Here is a 25,710-nt window from a genome sequence, read left to right on the forward strand (position 1 = left end):
ATTTCTCTGTAGAATTCAAATTATCATTGGAGATGCATTTAGCTAATTTCAGTTTTTTGCCTTGGTCTCTGGAAAGCTCATTTGTTTTCATCTCCTACTTCACACAAATAGATTTAAGCACTGAATTGGGGAAATTAAGAATTTAAGTTACTTCCTTTTATTCTTCTATCTCCCTATCCTTTCCTCTGGGGAAAAACAATATAAAAACAAGGTACAGTGATCTGGCTAATGGTCTAGGCATTGAAAAAATAGGTAATGTTTTTTGTGTCTCAGTCTCCTGATGCTTCTACTACAACAAAATTGGAACCACCTGTATGGAAAGGCAGAGCATAGAATGTCTGCAAATGTCTTCTCTGTCACTTCGTTTATGCAGGGGATGGTCTGGCTGACTGTCATGGTGATTTCTTACCTCATTGGGTTTATAAGGTTATTGAAAGACACCCAAATAGACAAAAAATCCAACCCCACACTAACTAGCACGGCTTTACACCAGACTTTTCTTGTCCAAGTTTTTAATGAGTTTTTTAGAAATTTTATTTCATGCAATTATCAGCGTTATTTCCATAACTGGAGAAATACTGAATTTGGTGCTGCTAAGTGGAAGACCTCAATCTGTATCTGGACCTTTAGAAAACTTTGTCCTGCTCATACCACAGCCCTAGATAGCCACGAGTTTTGGGGTTTTTTTTGTAATTTCTCAGGATGCAGCTACAGCCTGTTGCTCCAGTTTCCAGCTGAGGAATGTAGTGTGAGGCCTGGCTTGCCCAACAGAGTCTAGACTGTGCATTAATTCTGCAAAGTCAACATTGTGGAAATACTTTAGTTAAAGTTCCATTATCCTCATTTATCCCATTGTATTCTACATATAGCTATCAGAAATGTGTATTTTTGTTCTATATCAACTCTAGACTGATGACTTAAAATAGAAACTTTGTTCTAATGCTATTTTGAAGTTGTCTTTGCTAGATACTTGTGTGTCCATATGTTCCCCTCGCCCTGTCCCTGTTTTTCCTGTCCAGTCATGAAAAAAAGTCGAAGTGTTGTAGTAGTTCTTCCACATGGGTCCTTGTTTTCTTTATGATCTCTTGGTGAGTCTATAACACAATTTTAGGAGAAAGATTTCAGTCTGCTGGTAAAGGGATACTTTAAAAATAAAATTATTTATACAGTTTATCTATTTATACTATATATACTATATCTTCTGCTATAATTTCCTCATAATGCAAGTCTCTTCACTCTTATCTGTAAACCACTGCTACTGCTAGCAGTCATAATTTTTGAGGAGACTAAGCACAAGAGAATTCTTGCCTCTGGATATACTTAACAGTGCCTTCAGAAGAACAGGTTTTGCTTTCAAAAGGAATTTTCAGGCAGCTTTACCTCAGTCATGTTTTAATAATTATAGACTGAGCTTTGGTAGCTGTGCATTGGATCCAGCTGTGTCCAGTTGTGATTGGAAAATGATTGTGCATTTAGTTATTTCCTGTGGATGCTAGTAAATAGATTTGTGAATATGAGATGTCTAAAATTCATATGTCTCTCCTTGTGAATTCTGATTAGTATTTGATAGCTTCTTTGGGTAGTTTGTGGGGCTTTTTTGTGTAGTATTAATTGAGTTGTTTAAATGTAAATTACTTCCTGATGAGAATAATAGCTTTCCCATGTCACGTATCAAGTTACTCATAGGAGAATACCACAGGTTTTTCTGGTTCTTAAGTCTTGTTTACACAGGAAGTTTGTTCATCTTTCAGAGTTTGGACCACAAGGTTTTAAAGTTCTGTAGAGGCTTTCATAGATAATAAATATATCATTTCATAATAAACCAAGATATTTTATCTTGAGAAGCATATGCATCTCCTTGAGGAGAGGAAAAACCCACCGTCATGTGCTGTGAAGCTATATATGGAACAAACATGTAGCTGTTGGTTGCCAGCATTCTGATAGTTCTCTTAAAAGAACAGCCACATGATTTTTTTTTTTTTTTGGTAGCTTTTCCCAGAGTAGTAACATTTGGTTACAAGTTTATGGTTGGGGAAAATGTGCTGAAAATTTTTCAACAACTTTTCAGGTTAAAAAATAACCTCTGTTGTTTGTTTGCTTGTTTCTACAAAACAAATACAAATAACGATTAAATTGATGTAAGTAGATCTGTTGATTTATGTTGTACTGTCAAATATTAAGGAAATTGGGAAGTTGTAAACGAATATTGTGCTGCAGTTAGCAGTTAAAGATATTTGTATTCAGACTTAATGTGAGCAATTATCTTGGAAGGCCAAAGCAAAAATTGTATTGCAGACTGACTGTCATTATGTGCCCCTAAAGGACTTAGGAGCTTGCTCTCATAGAGTAGGACTGTTTAGGAGTTAGGACTAGTGGAACTTGCTCTCACAGAGTAGGATGTACCTGGAAATCTTTATGTGTATATAGTACTACAATTCTGTGCTGTGTGCTTTTTTTTTTCTCCCTTCATTATTTGCACTTTGACTTTTGGTATTAAACCATTCCCAATCATTTTAAGGCAGATCACATTTGTCTTTTCAAGTACATGTTCATCTTTTATGCAAATAAAATAGCAGGAAAAAATGTAATAAAATAATCTTTTTCAGATGAAGGGAATGAGACAGAGATTCAGCCACAACAGAACAGCCAGCTAATATGGAAACAAGGACGACAGCTGTTAAGACAGTAAGTGTTGAAAAAAGGACTCAAATACTGAATGCAAAGAAAGCATCTGCTAATGAAATATGATGGTGATGGTATTGATTTATTTTTCAGTTATATTTTACTGAAAGAAAAGTTAGTGTGTGTGATGAAGTTCCCCCATGTCCCCAATGCTCATCCCCGTGTCCCCAACACCCATCCCTGTGTCTCCCCATGAAGTTCATTGAGCTTCTGCACTGCTTTTCCTTGGGTTTTGAGAAATTTTAATGTTTCATAACTTCAGATGAGAATCCTTGTCAAGTCACAAACACCTGAATTCATTTACTTTTCTTTCATGGAGTATAATAAGCCAGTCTGCTTGGAAGAACAGTGGATCATGACACTTTACAATTAAAAAGCAAAGGACACAAGTAATTCTGCTAAGAACTGTGTAAAATAAAAACAGCTGGAGAAGGAAAAATTTTATTTTGGCTTGCTTAAGTTGCAGAAAAGACTAACATCCAGAAGTTTAGACTAGATGTTTTCTAATTCTCTGTTCATTTCAATGAAACAAAAGTCTCTTAATCTAAATTAATTTTTGAATTGTGATCATAGTAACTAAATTAATTGCCATGATTTTGGTATGTAATGAGGATTAAATGAGAGGGGACTGAGACAGTAAGGATGGTTTGGAACCTATATTCAAAGACCTTTTTCCGAGGTGTTGTTCAAAAGTTAAATTTGCTGGATGGCTTGTACAGGCTTCTCTTTTGCAAGAGCTCAAATCTTTGCCTGCATGTTCAATAAATGTACTCTAGAGTGGCTTTGACTTGGATCAGTGATTTTGAAGACAAGTCATTCTGTCTCAGTGCAGTTCATACAAGAGTGACACACTGCTGAATATAGAGTCCATATTACTGACAGACTCTGTTTTGCATAGGTGACTTGTTCGATTTTTCTATAGCCAGCAATCGGTATTTCTCTCCTAATGTGGTTATGTGAATGATATTGTTAAATAATTGGAGGAGAATGCTCTTGCAGGAGAAGTGCATGTCCCTATTTTGTAGCAGCTGTCTCTGTAAAATAGTATTTCCCTTCTTCAGAGTTGTCTAGAATATTGACAATTTAATCAATTCACTGCTATTAACTCCATGTTCTAGAGGGAAGGATGCAAACCAATTTTTACTTTTTCTTTTTTAAATCATTATTTCCCTCCTGTTTCTCTCAAGGGCAACATGGCATATTGGTGAAAGAGCCAACTTTAAACCTACAGAGCTAACTTTGGGTTGTGAGGTTTCCATACAACGATTTTTGCTGTTCAGTCTTTATATGGAAGACAAATTTTGCTGATCCATTGCAGAATAAAGGAAAGTCAAGACAAATTTTATCAAGCCTAGTCCATCATAAATAACTCTTACTAATAGCCACAGCTAAAGAATTTAGTTTCTATTCCATTTTCTAGGCTTCTAATAATGTTTACATAAGGAACATATCTGCTGCTTCTTTTATGTAGTTTCCATGTGTCAAAGAATAAAATGACCATGCTTGTGCATGCGACTGTGGTGATTTTTATAAAGCAGTTGTAAATATTTTAATTGAAACTGCTTTTCCATCCATTTTAGTAAATGAATGAATAACGTATTGTATAACCTCTGACTGCTAGGCTCTCTGATTTTTTTTTTCTCAGTGACTGTAGAGGCTGGTACTGCAAGAGGCGATCCCTCTGCAGCTGGTACAGGATGATTTACAAGCATGTTTCACTAGCTCAGCACCATAGTTTGCTAAGCTAAGGGATTGAGGATGAGTACAGGGAGAAGTTCAACCAGTTGCTAAGCTAAGGGATTGAGGATGAGCTCAGGGAGAAGTTCAGGGAGGAATTTCATGTTTTGCAGAAGTGACATGTGCAGAGGAGATTAGCATGAGTTCTCTTCCTTCAGGTATCTACAAGAAGTGGGCTACACCGACACGATATTGGATGTGAAATCAAAACGAGTGCGAGCTTTGTTGGGCCTCTCAAGTGATGCTTCAGACAAAGAAAACAGAAATCAAGAGCCAATGGTAAATGGCACTGAGGGCCAGATTAAAGAAAACGCAATGATCGGGTAAGCATCAAGATGACTTGGTTATAATTCTGCATAAATGCATTTTTGTTTACTGAGAAGATTTCAGGATTTTTTCCTAGTTTGAGATTAGAGCAATTCTAACTAATTTTATTATATTAAGCAATAAGTATGGAAGTAATTCTTTAGATTCACATGTTTGAAAGCACCATAATTTTTTTTTTCCAGTTGGATAGCAGCACTAAGTCAAATTAAGCCTATTTTGAGACATGATTGCTAAGTGTTTAGAAGTCACTGTTGTTTCAAGTTAATGGTTTGTTTGTATTGCTGGACACTTTGCTGTGTTGGTTACAGGCTCTTTGCTCTTCTGGTCTGTGCTGACTATGACATGATAATCTATATAAGAGAAGGAATTTTTTTGCTAAATCTGAAAAACAAAGTCATTCATTACATTCTGAAACCTTAAAGTTTTTGGTTTTCGACTGATAAATAGACATATGTAAATGTGACTGAAGTGTAATTTCTAATACTAGGGAAAGTTAGTCAAAGACAGTAAAAGCTTGTTTTTACTTCTCTTAAGTAATATTAAAACTTAAGAGGTGTTTTTTCCATTTTATTTTTTCCATGCAGAGTTTAAAAAGAAAAAAATGTAAGTTAATCTTAACTCTAAAGGCTTCAGAAAAACAATCTGTTCATTCTTGTTTAAGGTACTGTAGTTGCAAAATTGGAAAAACAATGAAAATGATGCAGAATTGTAGGAACAATAGAGGAGGTAGCTGTTTCTAGTAGTAGCACAGCTTTTCTCAGAAATACTCTTTTTTCCTTTTCTATATTCATGGAACAAAATTCAAGGCCTTTATTTTCTAAGACCTAATACTGTTATATATGCATCCTATGTTCTGAAAAGCATTTGCAGAATTTCATTATACTCTCCTGATAGCTGCAGCAACTTCAGGCCAACAAGTTACATAAGGGCAGAAGTTCATTGTTACGTAATTAAATAGAATGCTGTCAGATGGAAAACTTGAATGTGTGAGAAAACCTGTAAGCTACTAAAATATATTGTGTTGCTACGTAGTTGACAAGTCATGTCATTTATGTACAGCAGCTTTGTTTTGAAGAACAAGGAATGCTTGATAGCTTGCAATAACAGTTCTGGTTTGATTTCTGGTGGAGGGGAAGTGTGTAAATAAAGCTTCTCCTCTTACACTTCAAAATTTATGTCTATTTACATAGTTTTGAAGAAGGTGGATATGTGTATAAGGTAGTTACTTGATGGGTGAAATACTGGGACAGTGGTTTTGATATAGCAGTTTTGGATATATTTTTATTTATTTCCTATCTGCTTGGTTTTGGGATAGATCTGAAATTAGGTTTAACACTTTGTAGTTTACCCCGTGGCTGAGGATATTCACTGATGGAGAAAAATTAATTCCCTTCCATTGTGGCTGTACCAGCTTGTCAGGGGCAAGGCTGCTCAGGCTGTACACTTTGAAAAACTGCACTTGCTTGTGATGCCTTAGATGGCAGACTGCATTATAGAGCTTAGGGAAGTGTTTTGATAACATAATGAACAAGAAGGGACTCCAGGGCTTTACAGTGGAAAAATTTTCCAGGGTTCTTGTTCAACATGGTCATGTCAGTCTTCAGGGGTGATTTTGAATTTCTGGATGTCCACTCAGATCTCCCTCACTGGAAGGAAAAAAAAGTCAGGATTTTACTAGAATTTCTTGATCAGTATAAGTACAGGACTACCTCTCAATGCTGTGATTCTTCTGGGTGCTTCAGTCACATTTCCAGACCACCTCTTTCAGTTTTTCTTTAAGGAAGCATTCTGTGGCTTGCTTCCTGGCAGACACTGCCTGTTATTTAACAGCTATTTCATCTTGTGCTACCTCACTGTTTCTGTGACGTCTGGTACTGTTCACCTTCTTCCAACTGCATCATTACTTACCTCTGAGATTTCAAAGTGCAGCTTTGTGGTAGATGCAAAATCAGTAATAACCTCATATTCACCTGTTACCTGCCATGTAATGCCAGCATAACTTCAGCCTATATAGAACAGCTTCTCTTTGAAAAGTATAGCACTGAATAGATGACACAGGTCTAAGGCAAATGGGTGTTGCTCCTGAACTCAGGACACTACTGCTGAACTCAACTGAAATTTTTAGTGAGTGTTTGAAACCCTAATTCAACACTTTCTTACCTCATTGGCAGAACTAGGAAAAGTTCAGGTGACTCAGCTAAATTCTGGCTTACAGTTGAGGAAGGTGCATCCTTTGAAGCAACCCCACCAGCGCTAGGCTGCTTACGAGGGCAAGAGGACTGGCACTTTCTTTAGCAGTCTCTTGTTATTCCCTGTGTGCACAAAAAGGAAAATGGATTTGGGCTGCAGCAGGCTTTTACAGGAGGAGTGCGGTGAACAAGTGTCTGCAGTTTGGTAGTGGTAGAAGAGGAAAGTTATGGTGAGAAATTGGAAGAACAAGAAACCAAACAAAACCTTAGTGCAATTCCAGGAAGTTTAAGGACATGTATGAGTGTCTGTCAGGACCATGAGGCATGGGGACAGCTGCAAACTAAAATGCAGACTGAAGACTCTCGGTGACTGTATGGGTACAGTGAAACTCTTCATAGGAGAAAGCTTTGCTAGCCATCACCAGAGAAGCCTGTGAATTGCTCAAGCCAATGCAGTTTGGCAGATTTTCTTGTTCCAAATGTATAATGAACATTGATGTCAAAGATTTGCTCACAAGTCTGAGGACACTGGACAACCTGAAGATGTTTTAGTTACATTTGAAGAGCAGAGCACTGGGCAGAAAGCAAGTAATGCGTGAAAATGGATGTAGTCTAACAAGTAATACACCTCTGTTGAAGTGAGAAAAGACTGCTCATAGCATTTTTGATCTGTTTGGTCTTGGAAGAACTGCATAACGTGCACCCAGCTGTGCATTTTAAGTTTGTGTTTTAGAAAATTGTTTATGTGGAGTGAAAAATGTGAGAAATGGAGTATAGGACTGGAGTAAAGAGAAACCTTGGGAATGGGAAACAATAAAGACAAATCATAGGAGTTTGGAAAGAATGTGGATATGGAAAGAATGAAGATAATGTACAATAGAAGAGAAAATGGTACTGTGAAAAACAGAAGGAGTATGGATTTAATGATGCATTTCCAGAATAGAAAAAGGGAAGGCACACTAGCTTTTAATTCCCTTAAAGATTTCTCCACATAGCAGTGTAAATTGAAGAAGAACAGATTGGATGAACTGCCTTCTGTACAACTGAACACTTACGTGATAAATTCCAAAGAAAGGAAAGAGATGGTATTTGATGCTTCTATGCTGCCATATGGTTATCTCTTGGAGAGGAGAGAGGCAGTAATGACAATAGGAAACAGACTTCCTTTATGTTTTCATTATTTGTTTGATAGTCAACCAATACTTTCTTAGTGAAATGAAAGTGGTGGAACACAAAATAAATTAGTATTGCAAAAAGTTCCAGGGAAAAATGGAAGAGCTGATCTACTTCTCAACACAGTCTGATTTTAGCACAGTTTTTGTGTAAGTATATTCATCTGTGCATAGTGCTTTTTACTGCTATTCAGCCTTCCTCAGAAATACCTTTGTGACTTGCTCTGAGCATAGTGGAAACCCACACTTTGCTTATTTTTAGGTCTCTTTTAATGCATTTGATTGTTTTAAAGGTAATTGCTGGCATTTTTCCTCTGACCTTGGGGATGTGTGAAGTGTAGGTAGGGAGGATGTTTTTCCTCTGTTCAGCTTACTACTGCTTTTACAGATTTTTAAGTTGTTACAGCAGCACTTGCCTATTATATGAGTTTTATCTTGTTGTCTGTCCTTTGCACCTATTTCAACAGCCGAGGTTTGGACACTCGGTGTTTGAGCTGCCAACATTGAGTTGAACCTTTCTGTGGGAAAGGCTAGTGAGAATGTTTGGGGTGATTATTGTGAAGCTGATGCTGTTTGCTTTGGTATGTTGAAGCATATGATGGTTAATGTAATGCAAATACTGAATACAATAATATTTATTTGCAGCAGAGGATATGTAGCTTGAATTCTGCTGGGCTCTAATTATTTTACAGAATTGCTGTCCGGTCCCTCATAACTTCTCAGCGTAGTTTTGTATATCCTAAATTATTGCAGTTACATCAGAGAAGTAACCCCTTCCTTTGGTACAGTGATGAACACACTACTGTCTGACTCTGTTTTAAGCCAAAGCAGTTTCTTTTCATCCTTAGGTGAAGTAGCCTCAGACTTTGTGTTACTAGCTGCTGCATGTTTGGCCAGACTTGTATTCTTACATTGCCTATTTATTTGCTGATGTACAGATCCTCTTGAAAACTTTAGCACTCAAGAAAGACACCATGTGGATTTTGAATGCACCCTGCAAGATTTTGAATCCATAAATGAAATGTTAATATGATAACGTGAGCTAGATATAGACCTGTTTTCACTTATTTCATGGAATTTAAAAGGGAATCAGTTTTCAGTTTCTTCAATCAGCTCACTTGCATTACAAAAGATAAGTACCACTTGGCATGACTGGACTCAAAAATAGATACTAAAATAATAACCTCATAATAATGGTTTAAATTCCTAACAATTGCAGTGAGAGGAATGGGTGCTTTCCCCCAACAAACTGAAACAGAAATAAAAGCTGCCTGCAAATGTAGCTTGTAGCCTTGAAAACACGAGAGTACTTAAGTATCTTTTAGTTCATTTATTACCTCATTTTTAGCTTTATCTTACTGAGTGAAACCTAAATAGTCAAATTAGTTTACCTTCTTGAAGGTGTGTATTTGACTACCATTTAGTATGAGTGGAAGCAAATATAATAAAGGAATAGAACTGGAAAGGAATGAGGATATACCAAACGTGCATATATATGCATAGATACAAATGTCTATATATAAAAATGGTATAGATTAGTTCTTGCTAAGGGTTTGATGATTAGAACTATAAATAGCCAATAGAAACTTCTTAAAGAAAAATGGTCCTGAGTGATGTATCAGTCTCTCTCTAAACTTCCCTGCTGCCTTTACTTTTCTTATTGAACTGCCAAGGGCTTCCACTGCCTATACTTTACTTGAGCAAAATGGCATCAAACCTCAGCATTTGAGAGCAAATCTGAAGACCATTTCAAAAATTAAAAATTTTGAAAACATTATCTTTCTGATCTACATCAAGTCATTCCAACTGACACTTCAGTGAATGAACATCTTTGTATGCCAGAAGACCTTAATAACTCTTTTGCATCTCTAAATCCTATTAACACTGGCCCAAGTAATGAAAATGCTGCATACTGGCTGATGAATGTTGTTTGTTGAGTAGCTTATAAAATGGTTTATTTGGGAAAATACCTCTGAATTTATAAACCTCAGGTAATAGCTGTCATAAGAAAGATTTCCAAAATAGTATGCAAGTAGATGTTGAATTCAAAAAGGGAAAAAAAAAACCCCAAACCAAACCAGTAAAGGGAATAAAGCAAATAGATTTTGGAATTTTTTTTCACCTTTTTTCTGTTTCTCCCTGCCTCCATCTTGCAGTGGCCTAACAGGCATTTCAAAGGTACCTGATTTAGACCAGGTCTGGACACTTTCAACAGGTGCACTAAAGCAGAAAAAAAAGTAGATAAATTGGGGTTTTTTTGTGAAGAAAGAAGTACAAATGCACCATGCTTTTAATATGCACCATTCTATGGCTTAAGAGTTTGAGAGATGCTTCTTGGAAATGTCACATAAGACTCATGGTACAGAAAGAATGGGGAGAAGGAGACAGAATTGTGCAGTTGGAGAGAGAGAGAAGCAAAGAGAGGGGAGGTGAATGAAGAAATAACTTATAAGGGTTACTCTGGTACCTCAAATATTAGGTTTTTTTATTCTTTATAAAGCCTATTTGTTTGTTATATTATAGTTAGCTGACCAGATTTGGCAAGAGAAGTGGTCCTTGCTTTTTAAATGTCATTCCTTTGCGATTCCAGTTTGTATGCAAACCATTTTGTAAGTGTTGCTTACCAGTTGTAATACATATTGCACTAGTTCTTGCATTGTGTGGTGTGACTTCATAGGAGATTTCAAAGGTTATGACAGACTGTTAGCCTGGCCTGTGTTCATTGTGTGTAAATGTTGATGATTTTAACTGTTCTGTAGTTTTATAAATGATTTTGATATTTTCTGTGCTGCATTATGAAAGATTTTAGTGTTGAACATCTAATGAACTGTTCTTAAAAGCACTCCTTATTGAATTTGCATGCATTTATTTAATGAGTACAGTTTGATAGAATTTAACTAGCCACATTGAAAAGACTTTTTTAAAACAACTTGTGATACCGAAATTCTGTGGGGAATTAATAAAACTTATGAAGACTATGCAGTAGCTATTTTGATAGTAATAGGAAACTGAACCAAATAATATGGCTCAGGAAAGAGTATGGTAGAACAGCTCTGAATCCTGGGTCACAACAGGTTCTTTCCAGATGTACGACCTCCCAGGAACATTTCTCAGCCTAAGCTGACCTTGTATTTATTTAAATTTATTGTGGTATTTCTTCCTGCTTCTGAATTTATCAATAAAATCCTGGTTTTATTTAAGATAACTTGTGTATGTCTTGGATAAAATAAACTAACAAAAAAGGCTTCTACTTTTTCCTTTGAAGCTGTGAGTAGGACTGAGCCAGTTAATGGCCTTGTGGTTGGACAGTTCATGGGAGAAGTTTGAGACTCTCCCTGGACGTGACCACAGACTTTCCAGGTTATTATCAACAAAGGAGAAGGTAATGATAGAAATATAGAGTGTATTAGTTACAAAGAAAATACATGTCTGTAATGTGACTTTCGTCTAAGTTAAACTTGACTTTGTGATTTGAAATGTTCTGGATCATGCTGGGAGCTGGAAAGGTATCATCAGCATGCTGTTTTAATTTCCACAAAAGAACTTCACCTTGCCTGTAGGTTATGGCTTCTGCATTTCACTCAATAAGGAACAGCATTTGTGTTAAGATCATGAATATTAAATGTTGAGAGCAGATACGTTCAGTCTGAGCTATACATTTTTTAAAGCTGGTAATATTTCAATGTCAGAACCAACTGTGTTTTTACACAAAATAGTGTCTCGAGTCCTGTTACTGAAGAGTTGTTATCGTCTGCAGAGCCCAGCAATGCCAGGCTTGCTGTATTTAAATAGTATATGTTGAATATCCACAAATAATTTTTTTTCAATTTCATGGGAAGATATTATTATTTTTAGTCTTAAAGAGGCCAAGGGGTTAACACAAATCTGAATAATTGAACAGCCTGTAAAATACAAATTTGGATCAGATTTTCACAGCCATCACAACTGCTCAGAATTCTGTCAGCTTCTCTGAGGAGGAAAATACTCATGTGATTTCGGTTTCTTGTTACTTTAAGGGACGTAAGTACTTCAGTTACCATCCCATTTGTAACAAGAATTATATGTTTTAAACAGGAAAACATTTCTTATCTTTGGGAATCAGAAGTTCCCTGTTTCAAGAGTGATATTCACAAAATCTGTGCACTGCCCAGCTGTTGTAGTAAGATGGAAAACCCAGCAGCATTAGTCCAGCTGCAGTTACCTTCTGGCAGTGCTTATTGTTATGCTCACAAGAAGCAGTTAGTCCTGTTGTACCTAATTGTGGGTAGGCAGGAGTGGCAGGGTAATATCTCTGCCCCAAAGAATTGCCTGTCTACTTGGATAAGTCTACTGAAAAGGAGGATGTAATGGACAGAGTTAACAGTATAGTTAATGATAGAAGACCCAATACTGCTTAAATTATTTTTGTTGGGTTGGTTAGGAGGTGTTCAGTCACCTGGGACGAGACCTTCAAGGAAAGAAGACAAAGGTGCTGGAGAAAAAAGCATGCAAAAGTGCTGTTACAGCATGCAGCTGAGGAAGGAGCAGTGGGAAAGAGATTCAGAACAAGCAGCTGAGGAGCACAGGTTGAGGGAGGCCTTGCTGCAGTTTGGCTGCTCTGTGCTTTCTGCTTTGGCAGGTTCTGTAGCTTCTCCTGCTGTCTGGGGTTCTGGTTCATTCTTCCCCAGCTGGTTTTCTTTAGACAGTATGGCTGGGGAGGAAGGAAAAAGCTGCACCAAAGTTCTTGTACTTTGAAAATTATGTTCTTCATTAAATATGTTGTGATGCAGGACAGTCCAGAAAAGAGGAATTGTCCTTGTTGAGACTTTTTTAGGATTTTTGGTCTCTCTTAATTTGCAACAGGCCCTGAGCCTTGCCTCACTTGTGTTTGTAATACCACAGTTTGTATCAGTCCCCTTTTGGAGCTTGATTCTATTGTTTTCACCCAATGATTTTTTAAAAAAATATTCGAAGCTACAAAAGCCCTGGAAATGTCAAATTGCGTTTCTTTTTCTAAAATGGAATTTGAAATTATTTATTTTACTACCCCATCTCTGAATATATTTTTGACCCTTATACTTTTTTGAGTTTGTGCTTGTGAATGACCCCTAGGAGAAAAAATGGAAAAAAACCCCAGGAAAATTAATGAAGCAAGAAAGCTTGAAATATCCATCAAAGTACATAGCATAAATTAGCTAAGGCTAGACATTTTTCTTCAATACATTTTATGTTCTTCCAAAGTATTCATGCTGACAGCATTATCCAAAATACATTATGTTAATATGCTGCTAAAGGATGACAAATACCTCAAATTATTAAATCACCTTTGATTTGACTGCTAAAGTTTATTGGGGTACAGTATAGGAAATCAGCGTGTCTGTCAGCTTGAAACTGTCTTCCTGTAGAACCCTTGGATAGTTTAAATATTCTGTCTTCTGTTTTCCTTTTTGGTTTTTAAGAATTCTTTCTTGGAAGTTGTGTCTTAGCATAAATAATCTTTAATGGCACTATGGTGACTGTACATTTCTGTACTGTGCAGGAGTTTTGAAATACATGATAAATTAGCTACCATGTTTCCCAGTGCTTGTGTTGGAAACAGCAAGGCAACATACCATAGGATTTCTGTGAAAATGTACATTATTACTACAGATTCATGAGGTGTTACAGGTGTTACACATCAAAGTAATTTGATGACTTAAGGAAAAAAAAATATTACAGTGTTTTCAGGTTTGTCATAGAAATGAGGGTCACAATACTGCTGGAAGCAGGGCAAATTTGAAGCATGCTTAAGATTATTCTTAGATCTAAGTTAAGATCTAGAGAAGTGGAAGGAATATTCTTGGAAAAAACATAACCATGACCATGAAAACATAATGTACATCGAGGTATATTATATATATTGTGAGGCTGCTCTGTATGCAGAATTTCTAATGGCAAGTGAAATCTCTATTGGTATTTTTGGGCAATAATGGTGAGTAAATGAAAAAAAAAAGTAGAGTAGCAAACTGTCTTAGTGAAATGCAGATATACTGGGGCTATGGAGAAGCCACCACTGCTGATTGTTGTCACGTAAGCCTAGAACTGCTTGAGCAGAGACTTTGCAAAGAAGGAAGTGTGCTGCTTATCATGCCTTCTTGCACATCAGAGCTTTTGCCCTTGGATGCTTCCTGTAATAGACCTTTGGAAAGTGTTGTGATGAAGCACTGGAGTAAGTGGGTGATGGACAGCTGATCAGGTGTTCCCACTGCAGGGGGATTACAAGGCCTTACTGTAGAGGTGTGTTAGCTGATTGACCCTTAGGAAAAGGTTAGCAGAAGCAAGGCACTTGCTGGTACTAAGGGTGTTAGCTGATTGACCCTTAGGAAAAGGTTAGCAGAAGTACCAGCACTTGCTGGTACTAAGGGTGGCTGCATAAGACAATTTAGAGCTACAATTCTGAAAACAGAGAGGGGGAGACTTCTGCTGTTTCAGTGGTTGTGAGAATCAAGATGACGTGCATTTAGTGATGAACTATGAAAAACTGTCTACTGATTAAAGGTAAGAAAACAGTAAAGCTTGTCTTCACTGCTTCAAAGCCATCTAAAGAATGTACCAGGTTTTACTTGAAGGAATTGTAACAATTCAAAATGAATGAATTTTGTTCACTGTATCTTTCAGGGGTTGATGGAGAAGTGCATCTTCTCTGTAGAAAACACAGATCCTGTTGATAATTTTAGGACTGCTTTATCTGTACTTTTGTTAGAGTTTTAGTAATTGTTACAGTCCTGTTTCTTGGATTCTTCCTCTTTGGTTGTTAATATAATGACCCTTATGCTTCCTGTTCTGAGCCACTGCCTAAATTTCTGCCAACACAGTCATAATTTTACCCAATCTTCATCCATTTCCTTATTTGTTTAATGTAAATTTAAATACTATTTAGTCATCAATTATATTTTCCCATTATATTCTTTTATAGTGGCATATTTATCATATCTTAAAAGCTATTGAATGATAGATGTAGAGTTTAGTGTTTCCCAGCAAGATGAGGAACATCAGCTAGCTGTAGCAAAGTTTTCCTGTACCGTGATGTACATGTGGGAGCCCAGTTTGGTAGCTGTGGCTCATGTCCTTGTTCCTGAGGCTTTCAGTAATGGCATAGCTGTATTGATGTTGTTCTGGGCACGTGTCAGATGAATGTTGCTTTAAAATGCTTTTTGAATAAAAAATTGAAGTCTCTGTCCTAGTAATGGCAGCCATACTAAGAATAATTGTTGGCTCTAATAGTACACTTTATGTCTATTGTTTAGTTTTTTAGCCACCAGAATTTTTAGCTGTTAACAGCCCATTTTTACTTGTAGGCTTATTATAGTCTTATATGTTGTTGGACATAATAATACAGAACAGCTTAGTAATTGCAAAAGAGACTTCACTGGGATTTCTTTTCTCTCATGGTGGTGATTGTTGTTGTTGTTTAGGAAACCTGAATTGACTGACTCTGCCTCTCTGCTAGAGACGTTCAAGTTTCTTGAAAATGCAGCTGCAGACTTTAGTGATGAGGAAGATGAAGAAGATATTGAAGGAAGAGAGAAAACAATCATTGATACTGCAACAGTGAGTGGAAAAAATAATTGAAAAAGTTACGAAGAACAGAAAAAGTGAGATTAATGAGGTGCCTATAAGCAAAGTATGTGACTGTGTATGTACACATGCAAATCATTAATGCATCTTTATGATGTTCTGTCCAAGCATGTGTGCATAAGAGGAATTATATATGCATTTTAAAGTTTTTTTCTAAAGCATACAAGTTATGCTTTATTGCTCTAAGTTAGATTAAATTTTTCCAAAATTGTCTCTTTACTCTTCCATACTGACTAGTATTTTTGATATATACTGGAACACAATTTTTAAGGTATCAGATGTCCTTTTTTACAGTTCTCAGCTTCGTTTGAAGTTATTGTTCTTAGCGTTGCATGTCAATAATTATTCTTGAATATTTATTAAAAATTAGTGATACATAAATTACTTGTAAAAATTTGACGTAGAGTACAAAACTGAAATACACTTGTATTTATAGCTTGTGGAAGGAAGAAGTGTAACTGGAAGAACTCTACTGTAATTAAGAAATTCTTTTGTTTGTTCAGTCGAATGTCTTAATCTCACTCGTGATCTATACTTTGCTATATGATTTGTTCATATGATCACATAGATACATGCAATCAGTATTCTTCTTTAAAATTAACATTTATTCAGTGAATTGTGGTTCCTAAAAATCGAAGCAGATACGAGATGATGGATGTGATTGTTTTTATGGTCAGTTTCAAGAATTAACACTAAAAAAGCAATTAATTTTATGGCATTTTTAAAGGGGATCTTTTCAGATATTTCCTGTAATTCATGGACTGTAAACTGATGTCTGAGACTCTTCTGTTAAGTCTTGTATAATACAGTATGTTCACTAAGCTTGCTGAAGCTTGAAGTTTAGAATTGCTTCAGGTTTAGAAATTGGTTCATTGTATGTAGAGGAAATATAATCAGTCATCCTCATGAGCTGTGGGATGTTGGACTATGTATTGGAGTCTTTATAGACTGACCCTTAGCAAGGGTCCAAGTCAAAACATAGTGATTAATGTAAATTTTCTGTTTCTGTAGAAGTAAAAATTGTGGTGTGGTTTTCTTGTGTGATGGTATCAGCTTACCAGTTGGTCAAATAACTGCAAGGAATCTAGTTGGTTTTCACTATTGAGGGGAAGGTAAATTATTTGTGGAAAACTTAAAATTAAATTATTCATTAAATTGTATATTTTTTTCTTTTACCAGAATTTGCTTCTGAATCTGAGAGGGAAATGCAGTTTAAATATGAAAAGCAACATGTTTAAGTAGCAAAAACATCTGAGAAAGCCTTCAGGATGGAATGACTTATAAAGTCTAAGAAAATCAGCTCTTATCAGTTGTGGGGTTTGGGGTTGGTTTATTTGTTTCCTGGAGTTGAGTCTTGGTCCACATAGAGAATGATCTCAGAGTTGAAAGTTAGCTATTTTTAGAGAAGCAAAGTGAGTTTGATTTTACTGAAGTCTTTTCTATGGCATTCTTGAGTTTTTGTTTGTGTGTTTCATGTGTTCTTCATAAATGTTTTAAGAGACAGTTCATACATTTATCATATTAAAGAAAAAGACAGTAGTGATGTAGATTAGTGTAGGTTCATTATCTATGTGATTGATTATTGATGGTCACAGGAAGAAAGAGTTACACACAAGTTTCATTTTCACTTAGAAATTTGAACAAAGTGTGAGTACTATTCCAGATTTGCTTATTAATGTGTACTTTTCTGCTTCCTCTTCAACTTCCTGTTTGGATTTTGTGTAGAGGACAAGACAGTACTGCTTGGACTAAAAATGTGTTTGTAACTTAATTCAGCATTTTTTTCCCTGTACTTTCTGACCCTTCAGATTGTAAGGAAAAGAGTGCTATCTGACAGCAGTGAAGACAGAGATACAGAAGAAGCTTTGAAAGAGTTTGACTTTTTGGTTACCTCAGATGATGGTGATGGGGAATCTAGAAGTTCGGGAGATGGAACAGACTGGGGTAAGGAAATTTGATGGATCATACCAGGAGGAAAAAAAAAGTGTGCTAAGAGCATATTGTGACTGATCAATTTATTGAATGATATCTCTGTCAGGTTCACAACATCTTTTCATTATTTCTATTTTATTATCAGTAAATAATTGGTAGACTGAAGTCCTCTTGATACAATATTCTCATTTTTTCTGTAAACTGCTTCAATGTAAAGATTCTTCAAGGTTTCTGCCTCAGGTCATTTTTCCTTTTCATTAATTCTAAGGCAGATAGAATTTAAATTTTATGAGTGGTATTTCAATGAATTTTTCCAGTGACCCATGCATATGAAGGGCTCTGATAAAGCTGTATTTTACAATTATGATATGAAAGTTATTTTGTCATCTTTGCTTTCTCCCACTTTGAAGCAGAGAGTAATATGAGTCATAAAATCCAAATTAGTTGTACTCTTATTGTGGATTAGTAATTTAGTTAATATGAACTCTTCATGCTCAAACTTTCTTTTATAATTTAGCAGAATAATATATCTTTAGGGCCACTAGTCATAGAGAGACATTTCACAAACTGCTCTCTGTCCTTTGAGGTTCATGTCCTGCAACCTGAATTGCCACCATCTGCACTGTACCTTGAATAATTATTCTGCCTAAATCCTCGGTATAGAGAAGGGGAGAAAGAAGAGAACTGTTTAAAGATCTTGATGGGAAGTTGATTCCTATTTAAGCTGCTCTGGAAAATCTAAAGGATAGGTGGACATGGAGCTATTGGAGATGATGGGAAATAATTGAGCTTTATAATGGAGCTGCAGCTGTGACAGACCGATAGGCCATGGTAGCTGTGGCTCTCACATGAGCATCTCCGAGATGCTGTATTTCACTGAAGCCATGTCCATCTCCTGGCTGGACTCCAAGTTACTGTTCAGTGTGGTGTAGTCTCTGCTTTAGAGGATGTTATAATATCATTAGATACAGCAGTCAGTATCTGCTGATCATTAGATATCAGCAGTCATTTGCCAAACAAATCTAGAAATACTTCTCTAAAAAAAAAAAGAAGGATACTGCTCTTTAATACTAAAATTTTATCAATTTATGCAGGGTCAGTGCAGCTGTTGCTTGTGTCACCAAAAAGTCAGTATGCCAACAGGAGCTTTTTGTTGTCAAATTCACACTTCTGGTTTATTTTTGCTTTCATTGATGACAGCTGAGTACAAGTGGGCAGAAGTCTAACACTTAAAATAAATTCTTATTAAAAGTAATCCTTTTAATTTTCAGAAATGCAAAAGGGTTTTTTTTGAGTTGGAGATGTTCATGTTTTTCAATTATTTCTTTCACAGCCTGTGTCTTTTGTGGTAACTTTATAAGACTAAGCTTTTCAAGGCACTGCTGTTGCAAATCACTTAGGTCAGTTTAAATGAAACTGTTAAATGCAGTACAGTAGAGTGATGTTGTAGTGAGGGACAGCAGCAGCAGAGGAAATTCTTTCTTCATTTTGGATTCCAGGAATTACTGTTCCGTTACAGTAATCTGTTGAACCCATTTGGCTTGAAAGGTCCTCCGATGTTTTCTGGTAATTTTTAAGCCATTAAGCACTTGAATATCCATGGTTCAGGATCCATTTCTGAAGTTGAATAGTATCTGTGGGACATGTGGGAAGCATGCTGGGACAATCTGCAGAAAATTAATATATTGGGTGTTTTCCTGGCAACAACCTAATAAAAATCTATTTAAACTTTTTTCTTTTTTTTTTTTTTTTTTGCTGGAGGAGGGAAAAAGTCTTGTCTAGCCAGGGAGAAAAAGCATGATTAAAACTTTAAACCTAACCCCAGAAAGACTAGATACTTGATTCTCTGAAATGTGATTTTTTCATATATTTTTTGAATTCTTTATGCAATTCTTGCTCATTAGTGGTAATTGAAGTACATGCATTAAGAGGACATGACTTAGCCCATATACAATCTATTTTAGAGACTCTCTTCAGCTTACTAATGCTTATTTTCATAGCTTTTCTTAAAAGACTTAAATTGCTAAACTTTGTCTTTAGTTAATCTGACATTCCCTGAGTATAGGATCATGACTGAAGGGTTCAGAGGAATGAGAGATCAACTTAAAAAGTATCTCCTCCCTCTGTGATGCAAATATAAGCAGAGTCAGGCTCTGTTTTCTCAACATCTGTACATCAGGTAGTTAGAAGAAACCATACTAAGATGCCTTTTTTTGGCATCACTGAAGTCTCACAGTAGTCTCAGCCCCTCCTTGAAGCTCATCTGCTCCAGCTACCTGAGCAGTCTTAGTGGCTGCCTTAGACTTGCTACACTATGCCAATAATAGGTACTTAGGACTCTACCTGAAAGGTTTTCTGCATTAAAAATATTTTCTCGGATACAGTACTCCAAATTGTGGTCTCACAAGTGCCCAACACAAGGCCTTCACCCTCTTGGTTACATTCTTGTTAATATAGCCCAGGATATTGTTGGTTGCTTTTGCTGCAGGAATATGTTGCTGAATCCTGTTGAATTTGATGTTGCTAGAGGATCCCTAGGTCTTTATTAGCATTATTTGTTTTTGACAAGTCAGTCACATTAATAACCTATGTGTGGTTTTTATCTTCTGGCCAGTCATAGTGACTCCTTCAGACTGTGATTGATAATGTTGTGCTTCCTCTACAGACATTTAAGTTCTGCAGCTTAGTCTGAAGATAAGTTTATTATTGTTTGTATTTTGGAAGATCTAGCTTATCGATGTAAAAAGCAAACTTAGTCTGAAAGGAATTAATCTTTAAATAATAAGGTTAAGATTTTAATGAGAAAAACAAAGCAAAAAGATAATACATTTCAAAGATTTTGGAGCTGTAATGGTCATGAAAATATATATGAGGAAGAGCTGTATTACCTCCCTTGCTCTCACAAATTATTTTTCTAAGCTGCCTCAGGACAGCATCCATATATGGAAAAATTGCTTGGGGGATTTGAACTCACGTAACATGTTTTGTTCAAAATCTCTAAATACTGTAGAATTGGAAGGATTCCTCTGTTCTGTATCATGTCACAGAGGAAGCAATTTGAGGGAGATGTTTAGGAAAAAAAAATCCAAACCAAAATGTGGGGATTTTTTTCATTAGGTATGCTGAAATGTTTTGGACTTTTTTTTTCCAAAAATTACTACCTCAGGCCTTCACCTTTTTGTGAAGTTTCATGGCTTTAGTGCTCTAAGGAGTTTATTTAAACCATGATGACATGAATATTGTGTTCCAAAATTATTTAAATGTGCTACTGCTTTGTGTAAATGACAACATAGCACAAAAACAATGAAATGAGAATTTGAAATGCAGTAACACAACATCTGAGTTGTAAAGTTATGTTGACAAGTTAACATAGCTGTTTCTTCTAGATATAATAATTCTTTCCCTGGAGGAAGGAAAAAGATGAAAAATGTGTCCTGATTTATTGTAAAGTAAATGTTGCTTACATTTATGGACAGCTATGTGCTTGCTTATGGGAATTAAACATGTGAAATTTCATTTCAATTTTTAATAAGAACATTCTGAGCAAACAGAAGTGGAATGTGAGTAGCAGTTTTACAGCTTTCACAAGCTTGGTGCTATTTTTGTCTGTTTAAAATAAAAGACAAACGTTGACAGCAGCTGTTGCCTCCTTCAGTGGAGATCACTTGGTGACATTATTGAAAAAGGATGTTTCATTTGTTTCACTTTGTTTAGAAAAGGAAGACCAGTGTCTCATGCCTGAAGCCTGGAATGTCGACCAGGGAGTTATAACCAAACTCAAGGAACAATACAAAAAGGAGCGCAAGGGGAAAAAGGGGGTGAAGAGTAAGTGGAAAACATTGCACCTTAAAATCATAAATCTCACATCTTTCACACCCTTAATTCTATCTCTCTTTCAATGTTTTCCTAAAATTACTTACTCTTTTACTTTGCTGCTCCTGACTGCTTTCCTGTTCACCAGTTCTCAGGGGTTGAAATTAATGACAGACGATCAAGTTACCTGATAAATAGTTGGATTAGATATAACTTCTTCCAACCGAGTGTTGGGTTAGTTAAAAATTCCTGCTTTGAGCATGTTTTTTTACTTTTGTTATTCAGATATTTAAATTGTAAAAGGCATTGTTTTAATACTGCACACTTTAATACAGAAGACTTCAGAATCCTTTCTTAGCTGGAAAAATGCCAGTTTCACAGGAAGAGTTAAAGTCTGGTATATAAATAAACCAAGAAAGAAACCAAACTGGAAACTCTCTTGAGTATCCTATTAGATGACAGTGGGAGAAAACAGGTTAATTTCTACCCCTGTTTATACTTGACATTCACAACATGAAAGTCATGCTGTCATCATAATTTGTTATGCAGGGCTCGAAATAGGAAGCAACTATGGCCATCAGTTTATTTGTAAATCACAGGATTTATTTATTGACTTTCATATCTCTGGGACTAGCCTTCAAAAAAGTTGGTATTTTTATTTAAAAAAAACCCCACCTGTGAACAGTATCTGAAATACAGTTTCTAGCCCTGTATTTTTATTTTGTTACATTTCTTGAAATACAGATATGTTTTGTAAAATCGATGGGTTTTGATAGGTAAGCCATAAAATTTTTGAACTCAGATGGAGAATATAAAATTAAACACTGTATCCATGGCTGTGTTTCAAATACCTAGCCATATTGAGAATTCATGTGTGAAAGATGTATATTAATGATATTGCATGTAGCCTGGTAAGAAATGTCAGGGATGTTTCTCCCTTTGTGGTAAGATGCTTATGAATACCAAGGAAATTCTCACTTCCAAAGAGATATGCATAATGATGTAAATATGTCAGACCCTCACAATGAGGCTGACTTGTTTTATTACTTTTTGTATTGATATTCTCATTGGCTGCTGCTCAGCAGTTGGTTATGTGGATGAAATTATGTTATGAAATACAAAAACTAAACACCTCTTTTTTTCTGAATCAACAAAAAAAAAGGCAAATAATGATTATGCTTTAAGTTTCTCAAGTGATATTTTTGTCATCTTTGGAATCATTTAATTTACTGGAAGTTAATTGCAAGTCTGACAAGAAGCTGAGCTGGCTAACTAAAGTGTTCATGTTTAACAAAATTGATTCTAAATTTCTTTATGGTTGAGATAGAGGCAGGGCATGCCAATATATGATTACAGTGAAAGTGGTTTTTGTAACTTGTCTGTTATTTTTAAAATATACAGACATGTTATGTAGTTCAGGGTAAATAGCTGTGGGGTTAATTTAGCAGAAATTATTAATCCAAGTGTTGAGATTCTGTTCTTGAACAGATGTTGTCTTTTTATTTTTGATGATAAAACTTAATCGTTAATATAGATGTAGATGTTTATTGGAATGTGTTTTATATCATTATGATAAAAAATCACAATGTAAAGGCAGCACTTGGACATGCAGTGCTCCGTCATGAAGTTAACTGCTGCTCCGTACTTTTGGATTGATTTGATTGGTTTGATCTTGGGATACAAAGTCATTTACTGTAGCAGTGAAATTAAGCATCTTTCCATGGACAAACCATCATTGGAGAGGCATCAATGCAGAAAAATCAGGAAGAATCAGAGCCTGTTTTTAGTTATTCATAATATTGCACATAGTGAAGAAGAATGTGAGGGAGGCTGTCTGGAGATAAAAAGAAGGGACTAATTAACATTAAATTTTACAAAGTTTGTTTCTGTGACTTTAATTTCATCATATATGGTGCTTAGCCACTGAACTGCTACTAAATAAAATACTGTTTTTATAAAGCAGATATTATAGTAAAACAATCTTGCAAAATCCTTGTTAGTGTTTTTCTGGATTGAGTACTATTTTGGTGACAGACAAGTTAAATACAATTTAGTTTATTATCAGTCATTATGGTTAGGGTGGACGAAGTAGCATTTGCAACTGCATTAGTAAACTCATGATTTTGCAAGGCTGTAGTAAACATTCCTGTGAAGTAATAAGACAATAGAATCATAGAATGGTTTTATGAGAGAATACATATATTAGAGTACACTACTGTGTTAAAGCTGCTTAAAAATAGCTGTATTATTTACTGGTCTAGGAAAAAACATAATGGACTATGGGTAAGACATTTTCCCATTCTTAATTAAACTTACAACAGGAAAAACTACCGAAGATATGTTTCAGCCTCAATCCTATATAAAACAGTCAAAACAGGGATGTGGGAAAATGATGGAGCAAAGCACAGGTAAGTGTCAAGAAGGGCATGGGTCTTCACCATATGTAGCTTCAGGAAGTAGGCCAGTGAATCCAGTTGCATTTTTATTTTAATATAAGTATAACTTTTGGATTATATAGTTCACGATACTACACTACTGCACAAATAAATTTAAATTATAATGTTGTCATAAGAATATGCTGCACAAAGTACCTGATGCACAAATTCTAAAATATTCATAGATGTCAGCTATCGTTTTAGCAAAGTAAACATTCTAAGAATCTAAAGTGTGACTCAGTTGGCATTCTTCAGCATCCCGTACAAGTAGCACGATGAGTCCATTCATATGGGGAAAATTGTGCGTTCACAATTCTCAGCTGCTTCCGTCACTTTCTTCTCGAAATTCATTTCATGCTGGATGATTAGTTACTGCTGAAATAAGTGCTCATTAGTTTTTCTGTGGTAATGTCATAATGCAAGGTAGGATCCATTGTTGCATGTGCTGCTGTAGCATACCTGATATAAGAAGTGTCATTGTAACGAACCCTAAACCCTTTAATTTTTTGTTTTTTTCTGGTTAGGGCCCAACAGGTCAAAGCTACAAGATATGCTTGCAAACTTGAGAGATGTTGATGATCTGCCTTCATTACAGCCATCTGTTGCACCTTCTTCTAGGCCCAGTAGTTCAAGGCTCATTGAACATGAGATAAACAGGACGGATGAAGGTAAATATTAAAAAAGTGCATACCCCTTTGTAGAGGGTGGATGTTTATAGTTACTTCTCAAGGATTATCTCTATGACTTTGCAAGCACTTGGCAAATTTTGCTTCAGAATTACGAGTTCCAGGTGTGATAAATGACATTCCCATTTCTCCATTATGGTCACTGTTAGTAAGGTCAAGACACCTACCTAAGTTCAAGTCTTGGCTGAATATCTTTGAGCATGATGGAAAAAAATAATTTGGCACTTAGTGGCTTTGTAATATGACCATCCTAAATCACTCACTTTTGTTTGTGCTCAAGCCTGGCAGACAATTGTGGACCATAAACTCTGAGAATGTAAGAGCATCATTTTTTTTCCCCATTGACATAATTTTAAATGTATGTATGTATACATACACAAGCATGTCCTTTTTTCCCAAGTGCAAAGATAGAGGCTCTGCAGGTAAGCACAGATGCCTTACTATAGCTTTCAAAAGTATTTGTAATGAAGCATGTATAGTGAATCATATAGAACAATTTTCAGCTTGCCAGTGTATTAATTTCCATAATGTGTTCCAAAAATTAGGAAAAATTCTCATAGGGGCTAGTCCAAGTATGGAGAGCCACACATGCATCTTGTAATGAAGCATTACTATTTTGTGTGGAAAATGCTAAGTCATCTATTTGATTCAATATTTGAATTGCTGTAATATAGAGCATAATGACATATAGTATATGGGGCTATATTAATTTGTCAAAAAATGGCAGCCTTCCAGTACCTAAAGGGAGCCTGCAAGAGAGCTGGAGAGGGACTTCGTACATGGGCACATAGTGACAAGGGAGAATGGTTTCAGACTGAAAAGAGGGCAGGTGTAGATTGGATATTAGGAAGAAATTCCTTGCTGTGAGGTAGTGAGACACCGAACAGGTTGTCCAGAGAAGCTGTGGATGCCCTGTCCCTGCAAGTGTTCAGTGCCAAGTTGGATGGTGCTTTGAACAATCCCATCAAGTGAAAGGTGTCCCAGCCCATGGCATGGAGCTGGAACATGGTGATCTGTAAGGTTCTTTCCAACCCAAACCATTCTGTGATTCTGTGAGATCATGTACTCTATTAAAATGGTAAATATATGTTTTGAAAAATGTGCAAAGCATGAGTTCCACTTAGCAGTCTTTCAATGAGAG

At 36.0% G+C, this 25,710-nt stretch overlaps 1 protein-coding gene across 6 annotated transcripts in view; it reads left to right on the forward strand.

Moving 5' to 3' along the window:
* The window catches only part of STRN (striatin), a 68,257-nt gene that overhangs the window by 20,493 nt on the left and 22,054 nt on the right, over positions 1–25,710 (forward strand). For 3 of the 6 annotated variants that reach the window (XM_039719045.1, XM_039719044.1, XM_039719049.1), the window contains exons 4-10: positions 2,607–2,685; positions 4,578–4,742; positions 15,541–15,676; positions 17,512–17,647; positions 21,350–21,460; positions 23,770–23,856; positions 24,408–24,551. In XM_039719045.1, coding sequence (XP_039574979.1) covers positions 2,607–2,685; positions 4,578–4,742; positions 15,541–15,676; positions 17,512–17,647; positions 21,350–21,460; positions 23,770–23,856; positions 24,408–24,551 — 858 coding nt within the window. The remainder of the gene's footprint in view (positions 1–2,606; positions 2,686–4,577; positions 4,743–15,540; positions 15,677–17,511; positions 17,648–21,349; positions 21,461–23,769; positions 23,857–24,407; positions 24,552–25,710) is intronic. The other 3 variants (XM_039719046.1, XM_039719047.1, XM_039719048.1) reach the window with 3 other exon arrangements.

The sequence above is a fragment of the Passer montanus genome, unplaced genomic scaffold (assembly GCF_014805655.1).
Source record: "Passer montanus isolate IOZ18808 unplaced genomic scaffold, ASM1480565v1 scaffold40, whole genome shotgun sequence".
Taxonomy (NCBI): domain Eukaryota; kingdom Metazoa; phylum Chordata; class Aves; order Passeriformes; family Passeridae; genus Passer; species Passer montanus.